Here is a 15013-nt window from a genome sequence, read left to right on the forward strand (position 1 = left end):
TCAAGAACAATCTGTTTCATGAAGGTTTTCACTCGTTCAGTACCTTAGAAACACACTGCTGTGTACCTCCCTACCGGGGTTCAGCATCAGAGTCCAGAAGAGAACTAACATAGTGCCACAAAATACTGTGGGAGTGTGTGCAGTGTGTATTCTCATCTGCCACAGGCCACTGACACTGCCTTGGGAGTTTTTCCATGTGCTTTAACTGAGTCTTACAAACAAGAATCACTTGAAAATAGCTTGGAAAAACACCCCAATTATAATAAACAGGTATAACCTGTTTCAAATATAACCAAATGTGAATCAAATCTCCCCAAATTCGCTGATCTAAAACCCCTCTGTTTTAGTGATGGTTTTCATTGTTCTTAGGTTCTCATTCTAGACACAGCAGACAAGCAATAGATTTTTTGTCCCTCAAGTCATCTTCTTGGACAAGCAGGCTAAATCTGTACCAAAATCCTCAGCTTAAACACCTTTTTTGAGTTTCTGGCCTTTGTCCAAAAAAAATAAAACATTACATTAAAATCAAAGTATCTACTGAAATGTCATATCAGAATCCTAGGGCACACAGCCTAAGAAACCAAAATAATTTCCTTTTTTCTTTTGCTGTTACATACTCACTTTTTCTTCATTATATTCTGCATATTCTTTGGTATATCGTTTTAACAGTTCTGCCTTCAGCTCTTCTGCTTTGGGAAATGCAATCTCCTTTAATTTCTGAGACACGAAATCAAAAACTGAGAGTTAGAATAATTCCCAGCTAATTAAGTAGAGAAGTAAAAAGACTTAAGTCAACTTGACAATGGTAACAATGTTCCTAAAAACATTTAAATAATTTAAATTTAAATTAAAGTTAATTTAAAATACCCCCTATACCATACCTGATACTTCATGAATGATCTAATGAAATGGCCTTATGTCCTATTTGCAGGTGTTGATGCTCAGATGCAGACACAGCTGCTACTTGTACCTTGCAGTTAGTCTGTGCCGCCGTGAAGCTTTTAGATGGGCATCAGTGAGTGTGAAGACTCACCTTTACTGTGTCTTTCTTTTCAGGGATGACAGCCGATTTGTAATCTCGATGCTTTGGTAGTTTCTCAATAAAGAGCCTAAGGGAACAGATCAGAATGATTGTGATGCAAAGAAAATGTCCAAATGTCCAAAAGACTCCAAAACAATGCAGCTCGCTGATCCCACTGCGACTACATGATGGGTTTGCAGACATGCATGGCTAACAGGCACACCCTGACAGCCCACGTTCCCCATCCATCTCCAGCCCTGTAAGGACCAGCAGAGTGTTTTCCTCTTCTCCCAAATCAGGTGTGCCGCAGCAAATACTAGACTCCTACTACAAAAAAGTTGGGGGGAAAAGCCTATCCTGTGCCCAAAAATAGACCTCTGAAGAAGATTCTTTTCTTGTTGGGACAGTGACAGGCTTCCAAAGGAAAAGGTTTCTGTCACAAATCATTCTTCAGAGAATGGTTTGGCAGCCAAGGGCAGGAGGCTAAGAGAAAAACCATGTTATTTTACTAGTCTTAGCTCTGTGTGACTTTTAATGTTGGCTTTTTTCTTTAGAATTCATGTTATTTCCAAGAAGAATACTCCCTGCATCAGACTAAGCACTGAGATGCTTAGATAGTACATGTGCTGTATGTGTGTAACATGTGCGTGTTACATGTGTGATTGCATCATCATCTCTCAGGAAAAATGCTGAGAGAAACATGGCGCTAGATTTTCTCTTTCAGTTCTTGTCCTTGGCTGGAAAGCTCAGTGGGAAAAATAAACTGAATCAATTCATAGACCTCTAACATTTATGATGTCTATTTGGGGACAGTGAAAACAAGCAGAGAGTCAGTAACTTGTCATAGCCAAAAGTGGCGAGTTCAGAATTTCAATGCCAGCAGGCCAGCTCCAGTGTCTACTCCCAGCCACTAGATCATACTGCCTCCTCATGGCTCCTGGGATGTCCAGAACTGTTGGAGGGGTTCTGAACAAAAATGTCTTTTAATTGAATTAAGTTGTAACAAACACAAACTGAGACCCAAAACAAATAAATTAAGGGTATCTTGTTCACAGCCATGAAATACTATAATATAGTTGGGATTAAGTGACTCTCTCCTACCTTCTGCCCATGGGCAGGAGTAAATGAAGGGGGAAACCTCGGTAAAGGGAAAGAAGAAGATCCCCACCAAAGCAGACCCCTCAACAGATATGCTGTCCTCCTTCAGTTCTGTATTAGTCACGTGAAAATTTCATTTCAATCCAATTTGACAAGACCTCTTAGGCAGGGATGAATTCCAAGCTAATTCTAAAAAAATCTTCCTTTGGGTTCATGAAAAATGTATAAAAGTTTCCTTGAAGTCCATACTTGAAACAAACACAGATTCATTTTCAACCATAAAGACCTGAAGAGGATAGTAAGATAAATAAGACAAAGGTCTTGTGTTCAAGAGATCTGTAATTCAGGGACTGTGAAGACCAAGGCACATGTTCACTACCTTCAACAGGCTGAGTGTTCTCAACTAATACTGCCATGCCATTTAAACACCATGCTTTATTTTCACTTACGCTCTCAGCCTGAAGAACTTTAAAGTTCCCGAGGGCCAGAGATTTGTATGTCTCATGCTTCTTTGCTTATTCCTCTAAAGCCAGCACACTGCCTTGTATGAAGAGGCACTAAATACATAGCTGATGAACAAAACTGTCCTAAAAAATTTGGATGAGCTGAGTGAAAAAACAAAGTGTAGAAAAGTATAATAATATATAACTTATGTGTAAGAAAGGGGAAAATTACATACAGGCGTATTTTGGAGATATTGCAGGTTTGGTTGCAGACCACTGCAATCATGCAAATGTTGCTATAAAGTGAGTCACAGAAATTTTTTGGTTTCCCAGTGCTTATAAAGGTATGCTTACACTATACTGTAGTCTATTTAGTGTGCAACAGCAGTATGTCTAAAAAAGAGCATACTTTAATTAAAATACTTTATTGCTGAAAAATGCTAACCATCATCTGACAATGCAAGGTTGCCACAAATCTTCAATTTGTAAAAAACGCAGCACCTGCAAAGTGCAATAAAATGAAGTATGCCTGTATGTTTGTATACGTATTTATTTATTTTGCTTATAAATATATAAAGTAATGCAGGAAGTATATACAGAAACTAATAAAAGTAGAAGGCAGGGGAAATAGAGCAGATAATACAAGACTGAAAAGTGAAACTTTTCGCCAAATATACCTTTTTTCTGTTATTCTGATTTTGAACCATGTAATGAAAACTAGTTTACAAGCAAAGATAAAACTCCCAGACCTCAGCATGAATACCTTTCTCTTATTTCAGTAACTGCAGTCAATTTTCTGAATGGGGACATATGGGCAGAAGGGTCTCCTGAAAACAGAATGGGCAACATAACCCATTGCCTGTACTGGAGGCAAAAGGGCTTCGTGTTAGGACAGCAAGCTGTGGAGCCACTCTGTTTAGGTTCAAATCCTGACTTTAACCACTTACCAGCTGTGTGACCTCTGGCACCATCCTTCAGTTTCTTTATATATATATAAAAATTATAAATATGGAGACAAACTAAGACTACCTGAAAGGGTTGCTAAGACACTAAAAATTTTAAAAAACAAATAAAGTGCTGAGCACAGTGCCTACCACATAGCCAATATCTACTATACGTTTATGTGATTGTTTTTACCAATAAACAAAAACATAAGCAGGAAGAAGAGGTGAAGATGTTAACAGTAGGGTTAGAAATTTTCTAAGCAGAGACTAGCTGTGGCCCAGATGTATACTGTTCTCTGGGTTATATCTGGTTGCAGCCTAGAGAGAGGAAATATACCAAAGCAAACAAAGGTGCGTTGGCAAAAACACAAGCAAAACAACCTAACAGAACAACAGAAAAAGGGAGATACACAGGAAAGTAAATACAAAAGGTAAGTAACTATTTAAAACGGTACTCAACTTTACTTATAAATGAAGGAAATTCAAAATAGGATGAGATACCATTTTCATCTGTCAGACTGGCAAAGACCTAAAAGTTGATTACAACCAGTGTAGGCAAGGGCAGGGAGAAATAGGTGTCCTTACACACTCTTAGCAGGACTATAATTTGATAACACCTTTCTTCTTAGGGGAGGCAGGGGAGTGGGAGACGAGCATTTAAAATTTTAAATGTCTACACCCTTTAAACTCACAATGCTACCTCTGTGAGTATAGTCTACACAATAACACAAAATATATGTATGACTATTCAATACAGAATTGTTTGCAAAAGTAGGGAAACCTGAAAACCTAAATGTCTATCAATAGGGGATTATTTAATAAATTATGGTGTACCCAAATGTGGAAAAACAACATAATCACTCACTCATTCATTCGACAAATATTTATTGAGCATCTACTACGTGGCCAGACATTACTGTGGAGATTTGGCAGTGAATGACTCAGTCACAGATTCCTTCCCATCAGAGTGTACATTACAGTGGAGGAACAGACAATAAACAGAAGAAAAAGTATACAGATAATCAATGCTAGGAAAAAGTCATTAATAGAGAAGGAGACAGGAAGGGACAGGGGAGGAACTGACATTTTAGATAGGGCAGCTAAGAAAGGCATCACTGAAAAGGTGGCATTTAAGTAAGGACTGGAAGAGTGAGCCATGAAGAAGTCTGGAATAAGACTGTTCATGGCAGAGGAAAGATCCCTAAGGCAGAATGAGATGGATCAGCATGTCCTGATATCAGAAGATACAACTGTTAAGAAAGCAAGTCACAGAAAAGAATGTATTATACGATCTCAATCATGCTTTAAGAAAAAAAGATAAACACATGGGCTCACGTGCTTGCACAGGCATAAACACTTTCTTAATAAACACACAAACACAGAAGAAACGTAACGGTGATTACCTCTGGTGAATGGGAATTTTTTCACTTTAATATTTTCCTTGCTGTACGGTTTGAAAAACATTTTAAATCATGAACAGACATTAATTTTACATAAAAATAACTACTTCAAAAAGTCAAGCAGAAATTCTGTAACATGGATGTATTAAGGACTCTAATTTCTTCCAATCTTAAAAGTTAGTTAGCTGAGTAAGCGTGATCACAGATGAAAACCCTCTGAGGTCCATAACCCCCAACCTGGTGGTCAGCATTTTTTATGCAGGTGACAGACCACTTCCAGAAAGCAGGTTTGTAATGCGGGAGGCTCACAGCAGACAGGAATTGCCTAAGTCCTCTGTAACTCTCCTCTCTGTGGCCTAGTCAATGACCATAAAAAGCTGTGAAAGAATCCACTGCCTGGATTATTGTCTGTGCTCACCATGAAAATATGTACTGATTTAATATGCTGAGGCTCCTTCTTCTCTGGTGGGGTCTGCAAAAGGCAAAGCATTCCTAGAGCAGGGAAAGTCTCTGCGGGGGGAAATGTGCTTGAGATCATTAGGACACCTCAACTACTTGAGGGAAAAGAACAAACATGCCTTTTAAGCTCCTGAATTAAAGTACCCACAAAAGGTCTAGCACAGTGACTCAGTCGTGGGGGGAGGCAGAGGAGTGGTGAGGCAGAGGCCTACCCCTCTCCTTCCTCTCTCCTTAGTCATAATCATTACCAAAGTGAGCTGTTCTTACTGACGGCAATAAACCAAGGAAAATGTGGTAGAAAAACAGACCAAGAATACTGAGCTAGAACTTTTTTTGTACCTCCCAGGCCTTGTCAGTTCACAGAATCAAAATTAGGGTCTTGAAGATATCTGTGAGAAAAATGAAGGTAGCTACATTTATTGATTCAGGGCGAGCCAATCCAACAAAGTCCCAGAGTAAACCCCAGATCTGACGAATTAAGTGAACGTGCTGCTACCTTCTGCCCTCCTCTCACTCGACTCTCCTCTGTGCCAGGCTCATCACGTTTAACGGTCCTGTGGGCAGAGCAGCTCACACAGGGGCAGACTCCCTGCACAGGTCTTGTTAACACTGATATGCAGATCACTCAAAGAAATACCATGTCACCGAAAAATATCAGTGCCTTAAGTTTCTGTGTAGTCTTAATCCTACTACCCTCTTGCCTATTTAGGGGTTTACTTCTACACTGATCACTCTCTTTTCTGTACCATCAGCCTCTCCTTCTCCACAGTATCCCTTCCATCAGCAGAAAAAAAAATATGCTCTAGAATCTCCCACCTTAAAATACACATACACACACATTCATGTACTTCCTGCCCGCCTTCAATTACTTTCTCAGGTTTCCACTTTACTTCCTATTCAAACTTCTCCAAGAGTTTTCTCTGTCAGGGCTTGGCACACTATGGCTCGGAGGTCAAATCCAGCTTGCCATCTGTTTTTGTAAATAAAGTTTTACAGGAACATAGCCACACCCATTCATTCATGTATTATCTATGTCTTGCTTTCACACTACAGAGTGGAGGCTGCAACAGAGATTAAACTGCCTGCAAAGCCAAAAATATTTACTATCTGGCCCTTTTACAGAAAAAGTTTGCCCATCTCTGGACTACACTCAGGGTCTCTACTTTCTTATTGTCTGTTCACATTTCAATCCACCCCAATCTAGTGTCTCTTTAATCTTCCAGTGAAATTGCTTACCAAGATTACCGATCACATCATGACATCAAACCAAATCCTCACCCAGCTGACACAGTTGGCCACTGTCCTGAAAATACTGACCTCTTTTGGTTCCCATGACACCATTCTCTCCTGGACCTCCTCCTGCTTCCCGAATCTCCCTTCAAAGTCCCCTCTACTGGCCCTTCCCTCCACTAAGCAACCCTGGGGCTCCATCCTAGGCTCCCTTTCTTCTCATGCTAGTCTCATTAGCAAGGTTTCTTGATCTTATTGTCCTGGATCCTTCTGGCATCTGATGAAGCCTCTGGACCCTTCTCAGAATAATTTTTTAAAGATATAAAATATGAAGGCATACAAAAAACCCCAAATCTACTGTAATAGTTTTCAAAATATTAAAAATTATAATACATGCTTATTTATGTATTTTAAACACATTAAAAAACAGGATCTAGTTGTAGGTTTAATAATTGTGTACTGTAATTCTCAAGTGGTGATAAGAATAAATGCTTTTTTGAGATACAGCAACAATTATAATGTAATATGAAAATACCTTGATTTCTATTGGTGACAAAATTATAAATATTAATACTACTGTGGTTTGAGGCTTACATTCAAAATTGAAGGAAATGCTAAATTTCAGTGAGAGATTAGTAAAAACAAGAAAAGTTTTTCCCAATCAAGTTCTTGGACCCTGAATTCTACCAGTGAATGAATCCCTGTGGGGTTCCCGGACTCCAGATTAAGAACCTCAGCACTAGAAGGTCTCAGCAGTTCTCATGGCTTCAGAATCAACTACCCGTTCAGGACTCCTGGGCTTGTATCTCCAACCCAGACCTCTCCTGAGCTCAGACTGCTACATCCAACCTCCTACTGCTCATCTCTACTTGGATATCTCACAGATACCTTAAGCTTTATACCTTAACACTTCAAAAAACCCGGCCTCACCTCTAGAATCTCCCCAATACCCAACCCCTTTTGGACACCACGCCTCTCCATCTCAATAAATGGACCAACATCCTAAGTTACTCAAAGCAGTAACTGAGGTCAACCTTGATACCATCTTCTTTCCCAAATTACCAGGACGTTCCATGGACTCTATCTGCTCCCTTCCAGGCCACCATGCGCCTTCAAGCCACCAGTCTCTCTCTTGAACTGTTGTTAGGAGTTGCCTAACTAATCTCCCTGCCTTCTTTTAACACTCCCTCCACCATTTACCACCTAGCAGCCAAAATGTGTATTTTTAAAATATAAGTAAGGTTAGGTCACAACCTCACTTAAAACTTCTCAGTGGCTTTCTACTGCTCTCAAGATAAAATGTAAAGTCCCTACCATGGTCTGTAAGATCCTGCAGGATTCAGCCACGCCTGCCTCCCCAACTTCCTCTGTAGCCCTTGTCCCTCTTCACCTGCTGTACTCCAAACACAATGACCTTTCGATCCCCAGACCACACTAAGGTCTTTCCTACCTAAGAGCTTCCAAATACATAGTTGTATCTATTCTAAATGGTCTGCTTTAGGCTCTTGGAATGACCAGCTCTATAGCACCCTTCAAGTTTCAGTGTAAATCTTACTTTCTCAGATAGCTCTTATTCTATTTAATTTCCCTATTTCCCTGTTTTGGGGACTGTGTATTTATTTCTTTACTTGTGACTGTCTTCTCCCATAACCATAATAAGGGGCTATTTTACTTATTATTTGTACAGTGTCAAGCAGTTAGTAGGTATACACAATATGTATTTGCTGAATGAATTTGGGTCCACACCCTCAAAGCACTTTCTACGTGGGGCAAGAAGACCCAGAAAATACCTGGTAGAATGATTCCATGATTCTACTGAACTTCCTCAACTACCATTCCCTGAAGGAATTGTGCCTCTCATTCTGGGAGAGTTACAAGATTACTGGAAATATTTAAGAAAGCTACTTCTGCCAGCAGCAGAGTACATGGAGAGAAGGACAGTAGCCAAAGAAACTCTTCAGGAAAATTAATTCGGTGCCCACTGTGCCTAGGAATGAAAAACTCGTAACAGCAAAGAGAGGCAGAAATGTAATTATAATTGTATAAAACTTTATCAACATTGAGGCCACATAACAAGGCATAATGACATGGATGGACTGTAAGATCTTGGAGGAAACAGGCACTACTTCTAAATGTTAAAAAAAAAAAAAAAAGACAACAGCAGTCCCTTTTACAACACGAATTCTAGGAAACCCACTCTTCACCTATGCTTTTTTTAGAGCACTGGTCTCAGCTGGGGCAGTTTTCTCTCTCAGGAAGCATTAGGGGATGTCTGGAGACATTTCTGGCTGTAACAACTTTCGGGGAAGGGGCTCTACTGGCATCTAGCAGGTAGAGACCAGAGATGCTGTTAAACACCCTATGGTGCACAGGACACTCCCTGCAACAAAGAATTATTCAGCCCAACATGTCAATAACACCAAAGCTGACAAACCGTGCTTTAGAGTAGTATGTGATCAAAACCTTCACATGATGTAACTGATAGGCATACATCACCTCCAGAAGAACAGAGAAGAAACGAATCAGAGTGACTGTCTCTGGGGAGGGGAACTGAGGGTTTGGGGGGAAAGAGGAGTGGTAGCGAGATTTATTTTTAAATATATATACTTTTTTGCACCTTCTGAATTCTGTATGACACATGCATGTTACCTATTCAAAAAACAATAAAAAATAACCAAAAAGTAGTGTGGCTCAAGACCATGATCTCAAAAGACCACCTTCAATTCATGAAACATTACCAAAAAGAAAAAGAAAAAAAAACCAAAAACCTAAAACAAGTGCTCTGTCATAGAATGAATCCTGAATTAAGAGTTAGAAAATCTGGGTTTTGTCTCTCTGAACAATGGAACCAAGCCTACCACTAAACCTGAAGCCAATTTCCTCACATGTAGCATGCGAGGACGATGTGCCTTACTTAATGTACACAGAACTGTGACGCTCAAATAAAATACTCTATGAAGTATTAAGAGCCATACAAATACAATGTGATTATTATTATTATTTTAGGGTCTTGGTATTATGAAAGAATATGACTAGAAGTTATAAATGAGACCCTTTAACTAATTCCCTTCCTGAATTTGACACCATTTAATTATCACTGGGGTTTTTAGGAACTGTTCCCTGTTAACTGAACTGAAAATTTCAATTTTTGCTGCCTATCCTAAGGGGCTAAGCAACTCAAAAAAAAGGTTTTATGGTGAGCTACACAAACTGTAGGTGGTCAATACTTATTTGATGATTTGCATGATTATGATTAAGGTTAAGAAGAAAACGCTTTTTCCTGAATCACTCAGTTTGCTACAAAATAAGCAGAGGTGAGGGATTTTGGCTCTGCTAAACCTCAACAATAATCCTAAGATTGGCTGCCTAAATAGAGAAAGGACAGGAAAAACACTCATCAACACAAAACATGCATAGTTTAAACACCAACTTTCTTGCCTAACAGCTGGGCCATGTGGGACAGGCCAAAGAGCTAGGTCTCTTACTCATGAAATGACTGAGTCATGAAAACAACACTTTCAATACTCATGTCTTTGAATGTCAAGGACAGCTAACGTGTAGGAGCTGCCAGCAACAATGATTAATGATGATGATGTTGTAAAGTTCTCTAGTTTTAGCAATTCTGAGCAGAAATAAATGAGCACAAGAACAGAATGAGTGAGGCATCAGTCACCGGAAAAACAGAGGAAACTGGGAGTGTCTTACGTGATATACTTGTTATAGAGGATGAAGGCATGTTCAATGTTGCCTTCCTCACAGTAAATGGACGCCATTCGGATAATCTCGACTCCAGAGCGGAAGTACCGTCGGGGTGGAATGTCTTCATTTACCTCCACTGCACTACCTATCTGGGAGAGAGCCCTCACCCGGTCTTCGGGTGGGAGGCTCACATCTCCATGGTCAGACATCAGGACCAAGAAGTTCTGAAACAGAAAAAACAGATGGCATCAACACCAAAGCCCCATCATCCCAGCACAGCCTAGTACAGTGTTTATCCCACAAACCTCTACCTTACGAAGAAATTAAGAGAATACCATGTGTTGTGGCTCATATTAAGTAAGATTTCTTTCCCTTGAGAAGCCTGAGCCCCTCAAGGAAGCCCGTATCACAATCATAAAAGGCTTGGCACACACGCAAAAACCCATAATCCCTGTGCCATAATTCGGTGGTACAAAGAGTGTAACTATGAGCTACAAGGGGTTCAGCTCTACCCTTTGTGTTAATCACTCCCTGTCATTAGGTGGCCCTGCCCTGGGCATCATAAAAAGAGGGACAGTATCTTATATTTTTTTCACTACTTCTCCTCCCAGCTACCAACTTCCATCCACCTCAGTACCTGACAGAGTATATGCAATGAACTTTCATGATGATTGTTAAATGACTTCAAGTTTCATCATGTTAATTTAATCTGAGAGTAACTGACGTTTCTCTGTATTTTCTCACACTTGAGCACAAGGTTAGTTGGGGAACTGATGTGGGAATGAATGCTCATAAACCTAACTCTGCTCAAGAAACCACTCTTCTAGTCAATCTACAACATCATTCATCATTTCAGGGCAAGGAATTCAGAGCTAGAAAACATTTACTGAAATTTATCTTCAAAGACTAAGCACTCTTTGAATAACAAAAGGACACAAAGGTAACTTGAAATGCAAAAAACAAACCAACAAAAAACCTGGGAGTTTCCCTCCCCCCTCCCCGAGTCTCAGTAATTCTACAATCTTTCTTGATATTGTTGCTGTTAGAATCAGATTCCAACTTTTAATCAGGTATCACTCTACATCATTTCCAAAAAGAATCCGAGTATTTAAGGGAGGAGGGTATAGCTCAGTGGTAGCGTGCATGCTAAGCATGCACTAGGTCCTAGGTTCAATCCCCAGTACCTCCATTAAAAAAATAAATAAACAAACCTAATAACTACCTACCCCCCACAAAAAAAAATTTTTTTTTTAAATCTGGGTATTTGATTACATTACACTGAATTACAGCACACCCTAACCAGCATGCTGTAGAAAACACAAGCTGTCGTAGATTTTGGAATTCAAGGCCCTGTGTCAGCTGGCCCCGTTTTGTCCTTCCAATCTTAAAACCTTACTAGTTCCCCGCTGAGATGTTTTTCTTCAGTCAGGATTGTTACCTGCCCAGAAATCCTCACATTTCAGTTTCATTGTCTACCCGCTGTTTTTGCTTTCCATTCCAACTCCTCCCTCAGAGATGGTCTTCTCTGGGCCAATTCCATCTCTAGGTCACACTTCCCTCCACCAAGTGTCTTCTCAAACACCCTCACTAGAGTGCAAAAGCTCTGAGGACTACCAGAGATGTAACGACACTTCATCTCCTGCAGGAGCCTTTTCAGGGACTCAGAAAGCGGCTAGCATATCTAAAACCTCCCTAAGTTGCTTATTTAGTAAACTGAGGGCAGAGCCCATCAAAGCTAACTGAAGCATACATAGAAAGCTTGTTGTTGCTTCTCAGTACCTCCCGGGAGACGATGATCTTTTGGTCGAGAATGCAACCCCCTCCCGAGGCCAGCAAGCGATGCCCGGGACTACAGGGCTGAGCAACACTCCAGAGAGGGGAGGCAGCATCCGCAAAAAAGGGGAGAAGGTGGGAAAGATGAGGCGAAAGGAAGTAGCAGCAATAAGCGAAAGGGGCGTATACAGCGGAGAGGGATCTCTGGGAAACTGCGTGAGGCCCCCTTCTCAAAGGCACGCAAAGCCCAAGTTGTTAACACCGGGCAAAATTATCGAAGGTTTTCGGGTCTTTTGCGTGAGGTAGTTGGGGCCGCGCCGGCCCGGCTGGGGACGGGAGCCGGCAGGGGCCTCGCGCGCGGCGAGCCGGGCAGGAGGCGCGGGAAGGAGAAGGCCGCAGGCCCCACACTCACGGCGGCCGCTCGCCGTCACAGTCCGACCACCCTCAGCGTCCCCGGCGCCACCACACTCCAGGGACCCTTTCCCACCTGTCCCCGCGGACGACACCCGGAGCTTCCGGAAACGTCACGTCCGGCGCCCGCCCCGCCCCCTCCCTCTAATAGTAAAGAACTGAGGACCCCTGGCGGCGGCTGGTGGGCGGGGCTAGAGCTGCCACCTGCTGTGGGTGGGTGGGAACCACCAATGAGGAGCGAGCTGGGCGCGGCCATTTTGGTAAAGGAAGATCAACGAGAAAGAAGTGGGAAGCAGGTGGGCAGAGGATCCGATGTCCAAGCTAACTTGTTTTTAGATTAGTACAGACACAGTAAACGGATCAGGACATTCCTTCCATGCGAAAGTCTACCCAAGTTGTAATAAACATCCCTTAGAAAAGCCTCAAAAGTGTGCCATCAGATAAAATCTACCACATAAATCATACATTTATTCTAATTAGTCTCTGGTAACGTCCATGCTTACCCCATGTCCTCACATTTATGGGTGCGTTAAATGTTTACGTTGTTACAGAACCAAACTTGGGTCCATTTGCCTGCCCAGTAAAGCCAATCTACTGACATAAGGTTGTGGGGAAGGAAAGTGCAGCCTTTGCTGCAGGGAGCCAAGCAAGTCTCCTGCTCCATTGCATTAGGTTATGTCAGTCCTAAAAGCTACCTTGTCCCAGTTCTTGGCAGAAAACTGTATGAACTTTACCAAAATTGGTTGCATGTTGATCTCTATCCCCAGAAGCCTATCGATGTCCTATATACACTACTAAGAATGTATGAATAAATATCATTGGAAAACCACGAGGTAAGTTGTGTTTTTAGTTTTATTTTTATTGCTAAATACATATTCTCAGGTCTTATCTATGTGGAAATTTGCATACTCTGAATTTTCATTCACTTATTTTTTTAGAAATTACTCAACTCTCAGTGCTTCATTTCACCTTAATTTTGTGCACTGCCACATTCAAAAACTCAATGTCCAGTTCTGTTTTAAACCTTTGTGGCCAGAGAGGTAGGCCACATTGGACTCATTGGCTGTTAGGGTCCATTCTGGTTAGTGGCAAGGTTTTCAGAGGAGAAGCATTTGGGGAGATGAGCAGTCATTCTAGCGGTTTCCACTAGTAGGATCTAAAAGTAAATTTCATGTTGTAAACTTTAGCACACCACTTTAGCCTCTCAAGTTCTTTTTTTGGATACTGGTTAAATCATTAACCTTTTTTTTTAGCGTTATATTGCAACAAAATTTTACCTGTAAATTTGAAAAGCATGTTTTCTATAATTATTTCCTTTTCAAACCGAAAGATGTTCAAAGCTTCATTAAAGAAAGATTTCTGCAGCTTGCCACCAGAGATTTCTCTGTTTTCATGGGTTAACATTCTGTTGAGATTATAGAATTTGAGATTACCATCACATAGAAGCAGGTGCACATTTGTTTTAGGTTAGCAATGTTAGTTCTTGGTCATCATGATATTCATTAAATGTTTTAACATTTATAACCTATTTCAATACCTAATCTGAAGTTTATTTAAAATGACATTTGAATTTGTCCCTTGCCTCAATGTATGCAGCCTTATAATGTTTTAAAAATATTAGTAGACTATTTAGCATTGTCTGGAAATATTATATCAATATGCATGTGTTCTCAACCACTAAATAAATCAATGAATTTGCTTGCTTTTGATTGCTGCAAAAATTTCAAGTATTTTTCTACACATGATATTTCATAAATGAATGTGCTTGACAAGTGTTAAACTCTTTAAAGCTGAAATTCAAACCCATTTGCTTTGGAGTCTGATTTGCATTACCCCATAATTTAATTGTGTTGTTCTATTGCTTTCCAGAAGAGTATCTACAATTTCTTTAAACTCTAAAAATAGTTACCGTAATAAAAAAGTGATCTGCCTTACTGTATTGTTAACTTAAAGTTTTGAATCTTATGAAAGAAATACTATTTTGATTTTGGTTAGGGGTTTCCTGGCAGATAGCCCCTCTATCACACTCACATAAATCCAGCATTCAAAGAGGGATTGCTAATGTGACTATCTGGGTAAACTTGCCAAGTTTTCTAAATCAGGGAAAAGAAAACTTCTTCTGAGAATTTCAGCTTGTTTGTGTTACTTTCTACACAAAACTGATGGCCTGAGTTATTACAGAATTGCTTTTTTTTTTTTTTATTTTGGCTAGGAAAGAACATAAGACTAACTTTTTAATGTCACACCACCAATAAAAAAAATATTGAAAATGAGTGTTTTATCTCACAGGGTCAAAGTGCAAAGCAATGGGGACACAAATATCTGTATGACACAGTTTCTGCCCCTGCAACCAGGACAAGGTGGTTATTGACACCAAATAGAGAATGGCATGAATACATGCACAGCCTCTTTCCAAAAAGGTCCTGCAAGACTGCTAGTCATTCTGTCTCAGGAAACTTTGTATATCAGCAATCTGAACCTTTATGCTTTGGTTTAAAAGTTCAACTCTGGGCACATTTTAACCTCCAAATTTTA

General features: G+C 40.4%; 1 protein-coding gene across 7 annotated transcripts in view; it reads right to left on the minus strand.

Moving 5' to 3' along the window:
• STAMBP (STAM binding protein) overlaps nt 1-12609 on the minus strand; it is a 41401-nt gene extending 28792 nt beyond the window's left edge. For 4 of the 7 annotated variants that reach the window (XR_004326427.1, XR_004326429.1, XR_004326428.1 and 1 more), the window contains exons 1-4: nt 12480-12590; nt 10301-10518; nt 1034-1109; nt 622-717 (exon numbers count right to left, since the gene is read on the minus strand). Coding sequence is in view for 4 of the 7 variants with exons in the window: in XM_032497888.1 (XP_032353779.1) it covers nt 622-717; nt 1034-1109; nt 10301-10503 (375 nt within the window). In the remaining 3 variants the exon portion in view is untranslated. Of the gene's footprint in view, nt 1-621; nt 718-1033; nt 1110-10300; nt 10519-11732; nt 11989-12073; nt 12456-12479 lie in introns of those variants that run through there. The other 3 variants (XM_032497889.1, XM_006176126.3, XM_032497890.1) reach the window with 3 other exon arrangements.
• Nucleotides 12610-15013: the final 2404 nt, after the last annotated feature.

This window comes from Camelus ferus, chromosome 15, assembly GCF_009834535.1.
Source record: "Camelus ferus isolate YT-003-E chromosome 15, BCGSAC_Cfer_1.0, whole genome shotgun sequence".
NCBI classification, from domain to species: domain Eukaryota; kingdom Metazoa; phylum Chordata; class Mammalia; order Artiodactyla; family Camelidae; genus Camelus; species Camelus ferus.